Here is a 17,110-nt window from a genome sequence, read left to right as displayed (position 1 = left end):
GAAATAGCCTGTTAGATATGAAACTGAATCCAAATGCCAGCTTTGGACAGAGGCCACAGGCATTTTTTTGGATGCCTGTATTTATTACATGTATCTTTCTTGCCCAAAATGATCCTAAAGTAATTAATGTCTTCCATAATGATGTTGCCCATATGAACCCCACTAGCTATAGCTAGGTTGAGGTTTTTCTTTTCCTGGTGGTTTGTTTATAGTTATTGTATTTTTTTTTATATACGCTTACTTTCCATATGCGTGGCTATAAATGAAGCTGTGATTTGGATTAATTCTGTGTCATTCTTCTACTTGTACATGGAAGACTGGAAGTCTAAAGGTATTTAGTATGTAGTGAATCTTTGCTTGATTCTTAACAGCAGGGAAGATATTCTTACTTGGTAGAGTGTCTGAACTTAGAGTCTTACCCTTAATATGGCTTAGTTTTTAGAGGCTTCTTAGGTTATTAGAATTTTCATGTTGATTTTGTGAGGCACTTCAACTAGCTTGGAAATTTTCTTAAGAAGAAACTATTCTTCTAAACTGTTTCTGCTGGTTGCATTGCCCTCTGGTGGCAGTTTGAGAACTGTTGGCATAAATACCAAGCATCTAAAAAATGCAAAGGTCTGTATAAACAAACAGTAGGGGGAAGGAAGAGGGGATTTCCAACTAAGTTTAAGACATTACATGTGGGGGTTTGGTGTCTGGCTACAGGGCTTCTACTTAGATAATTGAGTTTTCCACTGTAATTCACAGTGATATAAAAGGAAGTAACAGTGGTGAATTTAAAAAAAAAAAACAAACCAAAAACCAACAACCCACAAAGAACAAAAAGAAATCCGAACATTGTTACTGAATTGTTTTTTTTCATTCTGTTTAGTCTCGAGAAACAAGATTTATAATTATATTCTCAATTGTAATTTTCAAACTGTTATCAAATCCTTTTTTCCTATTTGCTCGCCTTATTTTAACAGAGACTAAGCATGGAGGAAGCAAGAATGGAAAGAAAGAAGGCCTCTCTGGAAGCTCATTTTTCACCTGGTTTATGGTAATAGCTTTGCTGGGAGTTTGGACATCAGTAGCAGTTGTCTGGTTTGAACTTGTAGATTATGAAGAAGTTCTAGGTAAGAATTTTAAATCTTAAGATGCTTATAACTATAATATACATTAAATTGAGGCCAGTTTAGATTTCTAGATAACTGAATTGACTACTTCAGTGGCTGCATATGATAAGAACATGCAATGCAGTTCAAAAAGTATGTTTTAATGGTGAACTGTATTATGATGTAAAATGGGATTCTCTGGAAAAAGTTATTAACATATTACATTTATTAAATAGTTGAAGAAATCTCTAAGGATAGATCTGGATCTCTTTGCAACACGTAGACTGCAGTTCATTTGATGTCAGCTAACTTTAAATTATTTCAATTTAAGCTCTCAGAAACTTGCAGCAGCAGTTGAGAGAGTGGGCAGCTAACTTTACAACTCTGATGGTCTGTATTGCCTATAAAGTTGGGCAACTGATCAGTGATCGTCTTGTGAATGACCTGTTGAATGATCTCAGTTTTAAGTTTATAATGGTGATAATTAATTGTATCTCAATATAACAATGTTAAGTAGTATTATTAATATAATATCTAAGGGTGAAATTAATGTCTCAAATTTCAAGATGTATGTCCATAGGTAGAACTTTTGTTCCTGATGATTCAACATGCACTTCTGCAACTGCTGGTTTTACAAGCTTTGCAGATTAACAAATCTGTTGGTACATGCTTTTTTCATCTGGACTGATTTTTAAGAGAAGCTTCTGGTTTAAAACTTAATTGGGTCTAGTGATGCAAATAATGGTTTCTATATTTTTACCATGCACGCAGCCAAAGCAAAGGATTTCCGTTATAACTTGTCAGAGGTCCTACAAGGTAGGATATTAGAGAAATAAGCTTGCTTTACAGTCCCATGGCAAAACATTTTGGTTCATTTTACGTTCTTAATTTTTTAGAGTATTACTGTTTTTCTACAATGACACGAACCTCAGTCATCTCTCATCTGTCTTTCTTCATGGTTTTGAAGATGATATAATTCTTCTTTTCTAGAGAATTACATTTTTTCCACCAGTCTTTTGTATTTAACCATTATCTGATAAAGATCATTTCTGATTGCTTCAGTACAATGATGATGGCCTTATTTTTGTCTGTTCTAGACCCAAGTCTGAACTCTTTCTTCCATGTAACTCTTTTCTAAGTAACGTATTAAGACCTATATTTAATTTATCTTGATGGCAATCAAGTTGTTCCTCCATTTAGAGAATGAAAAGTGTAATAGTAAGCTGTAAAGCTATAAGGACCTAGAGTTCTGCTAACAGTGTGCGAGAGTTTAAATCCTATTAAAAGTTAGGTCTGAATTTTCTAATTCAATAGCGTTCTACTCACTTGGAAATCCCAGGACACTTCTAATCCTGGGTACCACAATTCTATGCTAAAAATTCTTTTTTAATAGAAACTGGATGGTTCTTTTGTGTATACCACTGTTTCAAAAATAAAAGTGAGAAGTCTGATGTATTAGTCACCTATAAAAGGACAGACATCTTTTTTTCTGCAATGGATGTTATACAGTTGTTGATAAAATTATGAATATTTTCCCTTTCTCCAGGAAGTGGGTTGCTTACCTGCTATTAAATTGGCACTGAAAATTATATACCTGTCTTTATTTCTTAGAGTTAGAATGGCAAGAAGAACATAATCAGAAAACAGATGTATTGATTAATTCTTGTTTTATTATTTCTTTACCTTCAAACATGTCAAATATTACTTGTAAACTTAAATTTTATTCTGAGCAAAGCATGTTTACATAAAGCATATTGCTTAATTACAGATTTGTCTTAAAACATCAAGGACCAAAACAGATGTATGGAAAAAAGACTAGCTTGTCTAAAGTCTAGGAAGTGCAGAAAGGAGCTTAAAATATTTTGTAATATTTTCCAGGAAACTTAAAATCTGGTTAAGAAGAGTACGGCTAAACCATTTAAAAAAAAATAACCAACTTGCATTGACAGTCATCCATTGCATGCTGAAAGCACTGTGCTGCAGAATCCCTGATTCTCTCCTCGTGCTCTGTTTGCATTTCCAGGCAAGCTTGGGATATATGATGCTGACGGAGATGGAGATTTTGATGTGGAAGATGCTAAAGTATTGCTAGGCAAGTACAATCACAGGTGTAATGATCTATATAATTCAGTTGTCATAGTCATGTTTGGGTTTTTGTTTAATGTCACAACAGTATTTCTGGTTTTGTCCTAACTGGGGAACTTAAATTGATTTGACTGAAGTGGAATTCTTTTCCTAATGCAAGTTGTAGGATTGTGTGTATAAATTGTAGCAAGTAGAATTTTTTCTTGTAGTATAGCAATGTAAGTGGAAAGCATTTTAGTACTTATAGGATGATTTTGAAGTTAGGTGGTTGATGCTGCTGTGTCAACTGTTGAACAATCGCTGTGATTATTAGTAAACTTGTCAGATGTGGGGCTAAAAATGCATCCAGATATAAAACATTGTTTTTGTCTTAAGCCATCTACATTTTAAAATTATTTCCAGCAGGCCTTTCTACTTATATGACTGTTTGTTTAGCATATTTTTGTACTGTCTTTCCTCTGTTCTGATTTCTGCACAAGTCTGTTCATTTTCTTTACCCTTCAGGAATCCTACATGACACAGACTTTTCTTTGATGTTGAAACTTTGGCTTTAGGCTTCTGTTCCTTGTAGTTTGGGAGAATGTTTTTCTGCTCGCTAGCCTCAAAGAGGGATTTCAATCACTAGACATGCTTCATGATGTTGCCCTTCTACCACTATCTTCTAGCAGTCAAAGCAATAGCATCTTCAGCTTCACAATCAAGCGTTGCATAGATACTTCTTGCATACTTCATGATAAAATGTTTAATTGATTTTTTCAAACGTAAACCTATTCAGAGCACACAAGCCTAGCAATTTATACAACTGAACAAAATACCAAAGAAAGCCAGTGTAGTGTATAATAGCAGAGTAGCTTATAATGAGCGGAGTGCAAAGTGGAGCGTCTCACACTGGTCAAATAGTATGTTAGGGCTTGCTATTTGAAACTCACACTCCATAAGGATCAATTTAGCATTAGTTTTATTCTTCCCCATTTACGTTTTCAGAATTAAGAAATTTTTTGGGGGGGGGGTGTTCGTTTGTTTAATCCCTTTGTGGTTAAAGAAAACCCGTGCAATTGAAATTTCTGAACCAGTTTGTGGTGGTATGAATGTGAGAGGCATTCCAAAGGATCTCCAGTGCTCTGAAATACTTCAGAGCCACGAATTAGGTGTTAAAGTTAAATATTGAATAAGATAACAAGTTGTATAGTTACAATCCTAGTCTTTCTCCATCTGTTACTTAGTGTATCGAAAGTGGCTATCAATCTCATTTTGGGTCGTTATTAGTTGGATTAAGATTGCCTAGGTGGTAGGCAGAAACACACTACTGCTCTGTTACATCTGTGTTTTATGCAACTTGACATAGCTGGGAATTCTGCCAGTAAATGACAGTATTTCTATTATAAGGTTGTCTTATCACACATTTAAAACTTGTGCTTCAAATATGACATTAAAAGGTCACAGAACAAAAGTTATTTTTATTATATTTGAATGCTTGCTTAGAAATATGATTTAAATCTCATTCAAGTTTAAGAATATTTTCTGCCGTGCAAAGAAAGCGGTAAATTTTGAAAAAATACGAGACTGATAAAAATTATGAATATAAAAAGATTTTTCTAATAACTAGCATACAGTATTATTAACTGAAGCTCCCAGTAAATTATTGTGGTTGTTTCTGTTTAACATTTAATATGAACTGAAAAATGAACAATAATATGCATACTAAAATATAGATGGAGAAACTGGAAGACCAGATTACGTCTTGAGGAATTTGTCTTCCAGAATGAAGTCTTTATAGTAGACAAAACCAGACACTAAGCATGTATTCAACTGCATGAGGGGAAATTTCTGAACTTTGAATGTGTAAATAATTTTATATTTTATTTATGATGATTTTGTTAGTATATATGCTGTGTTTGAAGGCTTGAAAGGCTGGGATTTTTCTGAGTCAGACTACGATAACAGCAAGTGGTTTCATCTGTTAATTTAATATTGACTTAAAAAGGAGATACTATTGTTCGATGTTTAATGCTAGGAAGGCATGTAGTTTTTTCTTTTCCGTTCTTTAGCTATAACTAAACTACTGTATATTGAAAGTGTGGCATGCACAGTGGTTTAGTGGTGTCTACTTCCATAATCTTTTAGTTTTCACTACAAATGTAAAGCTTTAATTTGCATATTAATAACTGTATTTAAAAGTTAATTTAATTTTGAGTAATGCATGAGCTTATAATTCAAAGAATGCTTTAGAAGCTGATAACTTAGTATTGGACGCACCTAAATAGAAGAATTCAAACTTATGATTTTGTATCTTGTATGTTTAAGTTATGATAGGATCTGTTCTTTTTATTTGTTGAAATCAAAGAAGGTTTGATGATTAAGTTCTTTTGAGCTGCTCCTCCCTGCCCACCCAGCAAAGTAAAGGGGGGGGGATATACGACCTGTCTAAAACCCAGCCAGCCAACCAACAAACTCTAAATATTTGAGTTAGTTTTGTATACATTTATAAAAAAAAAAATCCAGAGTAGAATTACAAACTTGTTGAAGCTAGTCTGCAGTTATCTTGCACATTTTTTCTTTTTCACAGGTATTTTGAAGGTTTACTGAATACGTTTTGGTAATGGAAAGAGAGGCTTCTTAATATGCCTCTTTGAGGGCTGCTCTTACCTGTAATTCTCTTCCCACTTTGTCCATCTCACACTGATTGTTCTTGGAAGAAAGATATTCTTCTTGGGAGGAGTGTTATAACTGTACTCAAGAACAGAATACAGAGAAACAGCTTTAGTAATGTAACATAAAAATGCACGCATAGGGAGTACTAGTGTCTGCAGTAACAGAATCTTTGAAGCCAAGCCATTTTTTATACTTCAGCCCTTCATAACAAACAACAATATCCTGAGAAATTCTACTTAAATGGCTGCAATAGTTAGTACAGTTTTGGAAGTGCAGCTATAGGAAGTCATCAATGTATTTTTCTTGTGCATTTAGATCAGAGTGGTTTGGCTATGCAGAAAACGAAAAACAAAAACAAACCCCTAGTTAATCAGCATCAAAGGGTAATGAACAGTAGAGCGTAAGCTTCTGTAAACCAGCTCTTCTTTCCCCTGATTCCCCCATAGTAGAATAAGATGTTTGCAAGCCGTCATACAAAGATGGTGTGTTCAGAAAATCTGTGGTGAGATAATGGGAGTTAAAAGAATGTTTTTGTACAGTTCAGCTGTTTGGGATAAGTTTCTTACTCTTCTTCACCTTCAAATATCAAAGGCTTGCTTATGCTCATTCCTGTGAAACTTGTTTGCAGGGGTAGAAAGGCTTTATCTTGTTAAATGAACGTAAGGAAGCCCTCTGTCCTGTTGGTTGTGGTAACACTGTTGAATAGATAAAGATTTTGACTCCCTTGATGATTGTTTTATTTGAATTGTAATGTTAAGAACGCCTTTGAAATGGTTAATACCTGTTGGTCACTGAATTAGCATGGCATGGTTGCTTGACTGGGCTGTTTCATTTTTGTCTCCAGTTTCAGGCACTTCTTACTACGCTTACGTGTGGTTATCAGTGCGTGACTTTTAGTTTGAAAAGAAGTTCTCAATTATGGGGATGAATGAAGACTACAAGTAGTTTGAGTATTAATTAGTTTGGTTTTGTTTTGTTTTAACTTTCTGAGAAAGAAAAAAGATCTATATATGAAATGTGATACTCCCTGACTCAGGTTCAAGTGTTTTCTCCTCCCCCCTCTCTTAGATTCAAAAACCATTATATTAATCTTAGTAGGTTTTGTAAAGGCAGGGTTTGGAGTTTTCTTGTTTGGTGGTTTTTGTGATAAGACTATAAGATGTGTTCTCACAGTTTCTATGGTTCCCTTTGTTGTCCAAATCTTTTCAAAGGAAATGTGCTGATGTATTCCATTTTGTAATTTATAAAGATGGTGGCCCACGAGTCTGAATATTGACTTAGTGCAGAAACAGGGGCATCTGTATGCTTTTCTAGGTGCTTACAGGATTGCTCTCTAATGCCTGGGGTTGTTTGAGAGTGGTGTGTTTTGGTTTGTTTTTTTTAATGCCAGATTCCAACAGAATACAATGGTATGAATACTTAGAATTGTATGTTTGGAACTTAGATCGATATTTATCTTAAACTGAGATTTCATTCTTCAGTAAATGTGTACTGTGGTTTGTCTTTACGTCTTGCTTGGTCCAATTTTTGAAAACAAATTAGAATGATGACTGCTGTGCATAAAGTTAAGTCTGCAAAATTTAATTTTTATAGAACTAAGCCATGGAAGAAGTTGGAGAGGGATATTTAAAATACCTTGAGTACCTCCTGGATTCAATCTGTCATTTTTAAACCTTTGGGCTATCCAGTGAAAAATTAAAGAGAATGGCTGGTCACTCAAGTAGAGGTTCTGGACATCCAGATACAAGGATGTGGAACATCATGGACTTCGAAGTTTCCTCAGAATTATCATTGATGCTTTCACTATGTGCTGTAAGAAAAATGTGTTGAAACGTGTTAAATGTCTCTGCCATGAGCTCTTCTATCTTGAATGTTTCATTAACCTTCACCTAATATTGCTTTTTAGTCTGCACGTGCAACATGTTCACTTAATTTTGTGTCAACAATCTGTCTTCACCTTTAGCTCACTTTTCTGCTTCTCCTTCCAACACAAACAAAAGTTTCTTCTGGTTAGAAGCAGAGGAAATTCCTCCCTGTCTTGCTTTAAAATTTATCAGTAATTGACGTTTGTCATTGCTAGGTCATTCTGTTGTACTTTTCCCAGAGTGGAAAAGTTGCGATGTTACTTAGAAGTAACTGTGAAACAGTGGATTTTAACACAGAAAAAAAGAAAAAGCAATAATCATGACTTATTTGTATTTTACAAAGACAAGTTGCATCAGTGTGTCTCATAGCCCAAGACAGCAACTCCTGATACCAGCGAGTTTAGAAGTGACAAGCTCTTTCTTTGCTACTCTGGCAGTCTCTACTTCAGTTATCTTTAGCTTGCTTTAGATTTTCTGTTTAACAACACATACACCCTTTATATTGGCTATGTATTAATTTTCCTCTATATCCTTAGGTTTGCAATTAATTCCTGAGGAAATATATCATGTAGAATATATATGATAGAAAAAAAAATGATTGGTAAGCGTGTTAAAAAAGCAAGCAAGCAAGCAAACTGCAAAATACTCCCATGCAGCAATTAGAGTCCTCACTTCTAAGGAAATCGGAGTTCTGCATGCTAGAATAAATGTTATCTTTAACAGTATGTTTGTGACAAGTTTGTTTAAATAATGTTTGCTTTTAAATGTTATTCTCAACTATTGATTGCAAGCTTTCAAATTTGAATATGATGGTTTAACAAAAGAGTCAAATTTGGGTGATATCAAGTATCTAAAGGTAAATGCTGCTGCAAGAAAACAGAATATAAATGTATTTGGGTTTAAGATCAGGAAAAAGGGAAAGCAAAGCTGCCACCTTTTTAAAGATTTTGGCGTAATATTGTGCATGCTTATTGTCCAAATTGTAGTCTGCACTTTGAAAGATTCAACTTTAACACCTCTCTATTTCCTAATTAGCATTCCTGTAAAGACTACTGCCTGTGACATATCTTTCACAGATCCTCCTTTTACAATTTCCTCTTTCCACCTAACTGCTATTTTTTTTTCCTTCCCTCTCTCTCTCTCTTTCCTCTATTCTTGTGTAGGCCTGACCAAAGATGGCAGTAATGAAAATATTGATTCCCTTGAGGAAGTCCTTAATATTTTAGCAGAGGAAAGCTCTGATTGGTTTTATGGCTTTCTCTCATTTCTCTATGATGTATTGACTCCTTTTGAAACACTAGAAGAAGAAGAGAGTGAAGCTGCAGATGATGTTGATGGTACGTCACAGAATGAAGGGGTTCAGGGAAAAAAGACTTGTGTTATTTTGGATTTACAGAACCAGTGACTGAGAGACTAATTTAATTGGCTTTCAAAAATATCATGAAATCATCAGTATTATTATAACAAGAGTTTATGGCAGTGATGGGGAAGCTCCCAAATGGACACTGTACAGATTGAATTGAAGTCAGCCATGCAATGTAGTTTCGCTAGTTGAAAGCCTTTCAGTGACTTTTCCATTTTTGTGACAGGGTGGCAGATACAGTTATGTAAATATGTAGAATAAACCATGTATCTGCAGTTGTGTAGTTGGTTTCTGTATGTGTTTCAATTTGTGCAATTTGTGCACAAAGCTAAGTGTAATAACCTCTACTGTTAACACTGTAACATTGTCCTTCTAGCAAACATTAACTGAAGTGTTTTGTAGCAGCTTTGATTGTATTGTGGCATGACTACATGTTAGACCTTAATATAGACATGACAATGATAATTCTCTTGTGAAATATAATTTTAATAAATTATTTTGTGATTAATTGATTTCTCAGATTCTTTTCACCTGTTCAAATAAAAGCACTTTATTTAAGTGCTTGAAAAATTTACAGAAGCATTTATTTCTAAGTTAGCTAACATCTGTTGTATTCGGAAGATATTATGTCACTATATGGCTTGTTCCCGCTGATTTGTCTGTTTTCGAACTAAGTTTTCAGTCACTTTTTATATATAGCAATTGTATCACAAGGGCTGTTGTATATTTGTTTGAGTTTTTTTGAGGTGGGCCTTTTGTGGAAGTGGGAAGCTGTGATCATGTATTTCTAATGTAGTACTGAAAATATTAAAGACTAATTGGAAATTAGAATGTAATGTCTTCTATTCCTTGCTAAATTCAAAAACTTGATGCAGTTTTGCAAATTTTAATCCTTTTCCTGTGAAACTGTGACATGACAGTTGTTCCAAAAGTATTTTTTATGTACAAGTCTGCTATGATAAATTTATTAGTATGGAAAGGGGAGATTATAATGGTGTTCTGCAGTTTGTATCGGGTACTGAAAGCTGAAACTGAGCTGTCATTTTAATACATGGATGATGTACTCAATCAGCTGAGCTTTAAAATTATATGAAATTGTTTATTATGATTCCTGCTGTACTTAAGTTTTTCCCATATGAAGTTTAGACTCGTGTTCTAACACTAGTGGTTGCAGACTGAATTTTTAAACTGTTTTTAAATGAAATGAATTTTCAATTGCTTTGGCATGCAAATTTTAAAGCAGTTTAACGTGCCTCTTCCAAAACCACTTTCATTAAATCATACAACTCCGGGTTCTACTCAGTCTTTAAAAAGTAAGAAAAAAGAATAAGTGTTAGTGTTAAGCAACGAAGCCTGAAGCAAAGCAAAGAAACAAACCCTGTATGTTATGAAAATAAATGCTAGCAGATCTGTGGAAAATTGCTGAGAAGTTTCGTAGCAAGTGAAGAAACTTGCCAAGAATCTGAGGGGTAGGAAATAAAGCAAGCCTGTGTTGTTCTGTTTATTTTTTTCCTGTTAGTTCTAGAAGCATATTTGAATTAGAAATAAGTTTCATTGCTATTGTGTGATAATATCTCTAAGTATGAATTAGAAAAATTGTCACAGAACATTGAATTCTAGTGTAGATGCTTTGGAAATGGAACTAGATAGCAGATGTTCTCTCCTTGTTTTGGCTATGAGAATTTTGTATCATCAAGTCTATACCAGGTAGTTAAAATATACGTTGGTTAACTGAAGTTTCAAATGAAATGGAGGTTAAGTGGGTCGCTTGAACCATGAGAAAGCTGCAGGCAATGAAGTAGGTCATGACTACATCAGTAAACAGAAAATTAGTTGAATTTGGGCTAAGGAGATGAAATACAGGGCAAGAAAGTTCTGATTTGTTGTTGTGCAAGTTGCTTGTTGATTTTATTGTGCAGAAGTCTGCTCAAAAACAGCTAGTGGGAATAAAAAATTTGTTGGAGGAGAAAAAAGGGGTTGCAAAGGGGAAGACCCAAGGGAAATGTTAACAGTAAATAACTTTCTATTATTTCTCTTATTTAGTATTTAGATTCCAGAATATAGGTTTGGGGATTTTTTTGAAGTGTTTACTCTTGCCTGGTGTTGTTCCTGTAGAGTTGACAATTAAACCCTAACTGGTGGTAAGCAGAGAGGTCAAAGCTCTGCTAAATTTTGGGATAGGAAAGATTGATTATAATCAATTGCATTAGTTATAATTGCAAACGAGACTTGGTTACTAAGGGTAGTAATAAGATTTGGAGGAGTCTTTAGTTGTATCAGCATGGCAGGTCTGTTGTTTGGTTTTGGTTTTATAACGTAAAAAAAACCCCAACAACCAAAACTTTAATTGCAAAAAGGTTAAGCTGAGTGTAATATGTAGATAAGCAAGGTAAACTGATCTGTCTCTCAGCTCTTGCTTCTAAGTCCACACAAAGTGTTTGAAATTAGTTGAGGAAATTGAAACCTAAATTTTGAGTTTTATTTGAGGTGATTATCAGTTACATAAATTGCAGTCAGTATATTAATGTTCTAAAAGAAGTCCAGAAAACTTACAGTGGTTTTAGACTATATGTAGAAAACTGTAGCAGGTTTGCCTTCTGATATTATTTTAGAATAATTATTCTAGGTGGAAAGCAGTGGCTTTGCCTTGTATAGTTTTTGGTTTGAGAATTTAAAATAGGAGCTAATTAGTAACAAAACATTTTAAATGAGAATATATATTGTTTAAGTGATAGGAACTTGCTAGCTTGTATAGCTAGTAAAGAATGAAAATTTAATGATTTTATGTTAAATTGGATACAAAACTTTCATTGACTACCTTCATATTCCTTAAGGGGCATATGTATAAAACTTTTCAGAGCTACCAAAGTGTGTCTGACTAAAGCTGTTGTCTTCCAGTCTGGCCACCATTCTTAGAAATGTGACATGTTTTGCTCTGCCATTTCCTCATGTTGGTAAATGTCTGGTATTTTAACTGCCAGTCTTCTGCAGGAGTTTACAGCCTTCAAACAAAATACTGCACTAACCTTTGTAACATAAGTGTTTGTTCGCATTGTTGTGATACTCATGTAAAGATACTGTAGAGAGGGAAGGAAACTTAGTACCCTTACATCAGAAGTGACTGAGAACATGGAAGGTTTGAACCCTGGATTTCTGTGACCACCTTCAACAATATTTAATTTGAAAATGAGGTAGTGACTTATATGGGGGAAGAGGAGGAATTGCCATGTTCATCATATATAGAATAACTTAGTTTTGAATAGAGCCAACAGAAAATTGTTCACTTATGTGTTGCAATTCTTATTGTAAGAACTTTCTGCCAGTACTGTTTTCTCTCAAAAACCGAGCTTTTCTGAGGACCTCCGTCTTGCACTCTTGATGTTTGTTTCAAGGTTAGTGAATAAGGCTTACCAACTCTAAGTTTCATTTAATGGTAGTTTTTCATTATTGCTTAGTCTCCATTGACGGGCCTTAGGAGAAATTTAATGATTTTTACAGTTATTCATAAAGGTTGCTGTTGGATGTTATACTAGAAGAAGAATGCATCAAAGTATTAGAAGGATTTTCATTTCATTTCTTGGTCAGGTGGGAGGGGGAAAAAACACCTATATTTTAAAGGTAATTTGGTTAGTCTTTGAGAACTGGCGAAGGCTATTGTGCACAATTCAGTCACTGTGTACAGATGCATCCTGTTTTCCCTATTCACTTACCATCAGTTAAACAGCTATCATAAAGGTGGCACAACAGTATGAAATACATTGAATACTGTCTTTCTTATGGTATGTTAGGATGGATTGCTCAAGATAAGGCTATTTAAGGCAAGAATTACTTGTTGGTTTCTTGTATCTTCTCATACAAGATGCCACTTACACATCTCTGAATTCAGAAAAGAAAATGCTTTCTGTCTTATGTCTCCAATTTGAATTTTTCTTCTAATTTTCGAGTTAAACAAGCAAATAAGCAAGATATAGTAAATAAACTTATTGAGACTATATTGAGAGTTTTTAAACTTTTTTATGCAAGTTATATATATTATAAGCTCTTGTGTTTGGGAGGGTTTCAGGATTTGGTATGCCCAAAGTGGGTGGGTGGTAAATGGAGTGGATGCTAGCCCTTTTTTTTCATCTTTTTTTTTTTTAGAAGATGACCTTGTATATTCAATGTAGCATATTATAAAAGCAAAATAATAGTAATAATTATGTGCAGGTGCATATGCAATCAATCAAAGCTTTTTCTGGCTTGCAGTTCTGGAGGAGGAAAATGGAAAGAAAGTTTGATAACAGGTTTGATTTACAAATTTGTATTTCTCTTTTAGTTCTGTAATTTTAATATCTTTTGCTGATTTTCTGTGCAGTGAAGAAGTTTTTTGGTGGAATTCCATGAATTTAGAGAATCTGAACAAAAGTCTTAGTGCTTAAAGCTTGACACTTTCTGTTCTGTTATTCAGGCTTTGCACAAACTGCAGAAGGGTAGAAAGTTCTGTGTCAGCTGCTTTGTGCTGACTTTGACCACATGCTTTCTATGGGAAATGTGTAGTAGCCTCTTCCTTTTTCACATGTAAGTGAATAAGCCACCTTAATTTAGAGTTGTTAGCAGGGAAAAAGGATCTGTGCAGGTAGGTGTTCTGGTGAAATTGATGTCTAGGAATGTTTTTGTGTGGCAAGGATGTTAGTTTTCAGTATATAGGAGTATGCTTCAGGTTTCTTAATATATTGTTAAATATGAGAACGTATCTGTCAAAATCCATGAAACTGCTCAAAAAGACTGAGTGCTTTGTGTTACTTGTTTTGATGCTTTGTGCTTATCTTGATGAATAAAAATAGTATTCATATGTTTTCCTTTTGATGCTGAAATTCTGTTACTTGAAGATTTTTTTTTGTGGTTCCTCTTGAAGATTTTTGAAGAAAAATATAGGAAGCAACTGAATTTTTGTAGCGGAATTTGAATACTTTGTAATATTCTAAGTTTCAAAGAATGAGTTAAGATACCAAGTTATCTACCGTTAAGCATTATGTCAAAATAACCACTCCAGTGTGAATATTTAATTTTTAATGTGACTGTTTAAAGTGGTTCTTTTGGGAAATATTGGAAACTTATCCATCTATGTTAACTTTGAAATCTTATTTTTTAGTTCACTGACTCCAACCGTAGCCATTTCTGACCTTCCATTATAACCATGTATGTTGTTATAGATGTCCAGTGCTGGCAATACAAAAAAGAAATATAGAATTTATAATGTAGGACTGACTGCAAAAAAGAAGATACTTAAAAAACTAGTGGCTCGAATAAGGTGTGAAGACACTTGAATTGGAACTTAGAATAAGAGTCCACAAGTTCAGTTACATGATTCATAAAATTCGGTACATTTGGTTTGTGTGCCCCAAGGCTGTAAGACCCTTAGTGTTTGCCAATGAATTTACTTAGGTTTTATCATTTTCCCCACGACATTGCTATCTTGGAAAAACCAAGTGTTTTGCACCCATATGCAAAACAGCCTGTTTAGAGTTAACAAATGAGAATACTCTATGCCATAGCCACTGTAGGGACCCAGTCCAGGTGCAGCAGGATTTCTGTCTTGTATTTATTACATACAATTAAGATTTTGAAATATGTTTTTCTACATAATTTTCCTCTAAATGGGTCTGTTAATAATATATGAAACTAGACATGATTTATGGAATTATGTCATGCATTGATAATTTACTGAGGGTCTTAATGCTATTCATTGTATAAGAGCAGATGGAAACAAACTGCGGCTTGCCTAAATATTTAACAAGTGAAATATCAATTATCAGTGAACATGGTATTTTGTTATCTTTTGAAGCGCTACATGTGTTTATTTTTATAGCCTTTCAGATATCTTTATGATAATTTTTGTGTATACAGGCTTTTGTGACATTTTCAGGTTTCCTTGTTAAGGCATGTTTTTAAGTGTATTGTAAAATATCGAGTAACATTTAATTTTAGTATGAAAAGAGAGGAAGAGCTGGAAATTTAAATATGGCTTTGTGCAACTTTGCAGAGTAGTTTATTTTTTCATTGATGCTGTAGTATAACAAGGTTGGAGTCTATTCCCTTTGAATGAGAAAATCTGTTTTTATTATTTAATTCCACACGCTGCTTAGAAGTAATAAGACTAAATGATGAATTTAGTCAAGTTGAAATTCTGGACTTCAGCAACGATGGTAATCTTTGAGGGAGGAGCTTAAAAAGGCTTTCGTATCTCAGCTATGGGTTTGTAAGTTAATTGAGGTAAAAAGTATGTTTTTACCAGACTTAACACAATTTAAAGAAATGTTGACCATAATGTCAATGTTTGATGCTTAGAAACCATATAAGATAGGAATTAGATTCAAGTTGATTACAGTAACGTTAATGACTACATTCTTTAAATTTATGACTTTTTTTTTAATTTAATGTGGAATATGGGTAGTTGGTTTGTTTTGGTTTTATTAAGTGTAAGTGTTGAGTTATATTAATGCAGTTTGGGTAGTTTATTAACTGTTCTCTGGAAACCTAAACTCGAGGTTCCGATGCCCAGTGTAGGTCCTTTATATGTCTGAATGAGAAGCCTAATGTTGAGATGGGGGAATCTCTTTTTGTTTAATAAGATTGAGTAAAATATATTTTTAAAACTAATACATAACTTTTCTAAACTTCCTGGTTTTGGGGTAGCAATGCACATGATTTTTGTGGTTGAGATAGTTATGTTTATGGGGTTTAAGTCTTAATATGCAGTGGAATGGTGGTGATAATCCAATATCTCTTTATGTTATTAGAAAGATGAGGCTAATAATTATTTGTATTTTGGGGAGTGCTTTTGCCTTCATGCCTCTTGTAGAACTAGATGTAAGCATGATCAAGATGCTACATGACCTCAGTTTCTGTTAGCTACAGTGGGAAAAGGGAGCAGCACCTGGCTTTGGGAAGTAAGGTTTTGTGTGGGGTTTTTTTTTTGGATTTTTTGTTTGTTTTTTTTTTTTTTATAAAAGTCTTAATAGTCTTAAATAATCTTAAGTGAAGCAGTAAGTATTTTAGCTGAAATGAAGTGGCAACTGCTTTTTGGAATATGAGCAATACCTTCCTAAAACACATATTGGATAAAGAGACATAGATTATAATTAATTGTGGGAAAATATTCAATTTATACAATCTAAGTACATAGGTGTTTAAAGATTTTTTTTTTTTGTGTGTGTGTGTCAATATGTCTATTAAATAGTTGTAAAATTGTATAGAAGTGGGTTTGAGAGAGAACTGGCACAATACCTGTCTGGGATATCAGCTGGGATATTGGTCATAATTTCATGGTATCCTGCTGTCTGGAGAGAAGTGAATTAGCTCTAAGTAATTAAGAAGTATCTCAAGTAGCCTGCATCTGGTAATGTGGTGCTTTTCTTAGATTATGATTAGTCAGTCTTCCATCTCAGTACTACATTCCTTATGTCTTCATAGCATTGCATTGTGCTATGTAAAGATAACTTTTCACATGGCATGACAGGTTGGAAAGTTTTATGTCATGTTTGCTGTACATCATGTTCATAACCTATTTCCATTTTGCAACAAATCAGGTGAGGAGCCAGGAGGGGTAGCCAAGAAAAAAACTAAAGTCAAAGGTATTTTTTTCATGTTCTTTTTCTTGTGGAACTTAATGCAGATAATGTCTGAAATGCATGCGCAAATACAGACTGCAGGTTATAATAATGTTTACTAATACTACCTATGTTGGGTAAGTGTTGTCTAATGGTATAGCAAACTATTATCCTCCCTGTTGCTCAGTAAGGGTTTTTTGCTACTGATTGTAATTTAACGTCAATGTGAGCACTTCCCTAACTAGAGATTATATTTCGTTTGTGCAGATTTTTTTACAACAGTTGTCTTAGGTAGTTTAACTTCATATTTTACAAGTCTACAAAAAAACCCCTGTTCTGATGAACATGCAGATTTTGCTCTGTGTAAAATCCTTCTCTAGTTATCTTCCATGAATTAATGTTACTTTATTGTAATTGGACTTGAGTGCCTTAATTTTTGCTTAAGTCTGTACTTGAGTAGTT

The 17,110-nt window shown here is 34.0% G+C and overlaps 1 protein-coding gene across 10 annotated transcripts in view; it reads left to right on the top strand.

The window, feature by feature from the left end:
* ASPH (aspartate beta-hydroxylase) overlaps positions 1-17,110 on the top strand; it is a 106,295-nt gene that overhangs the window by 18,396 nt on the left and 70,789 nt on the right. For 4 of the 10 annotated variants that reach the window (XM_069854175.1, XM_069854174.1, XM_069854173.1 and 1 more), the window contains exons 2-5: positions 966-1,115; positions 1,866-1,910; positions 3,118-3,186; positions 8,860-9,033. In XM_069854175.1, coding sequence (XP_069710276.1) covers positions 966-1,115; positions 1,866-1,910; positions 3,118-3,186; positions 8,860-9,033 — 438 coding nt within the window. Of the gene's footprint in view, positions 1-965; positions 1,116-1,865; positions 1,911-3,117; positions 3,187-7,488; positions 7,644-8,859; positions 9,034-17,110 lie in introns of those variants that run through there. The other 6 variants (XM_069854178.1, XM_069854179.1, XM_069854180.1 and 3 more) reach the window with 4 other exon arrangements.

This window comes from Phaenicophaeus curvirostris, chromosome 3 (genome assembly GCF_032191515.1).
Source record: "Phaenicophaeus curvirostris isolate KB17595 chromosome 3, BPBGC_Pcur_1.0, whole genome shotgun sequence".
Classification (NCBI taxonomy): Eukaryota; Metazoa; Chordata; class Aves; order Cuculiformes; family Cuculidae; genus Phaenicophaeus; species Phaenicophaeus curvirostris.
Note: the sequence above shows the minus strand (reverse complement) of the source record. Positions and strands in the feature narration are given on the sequence as shown.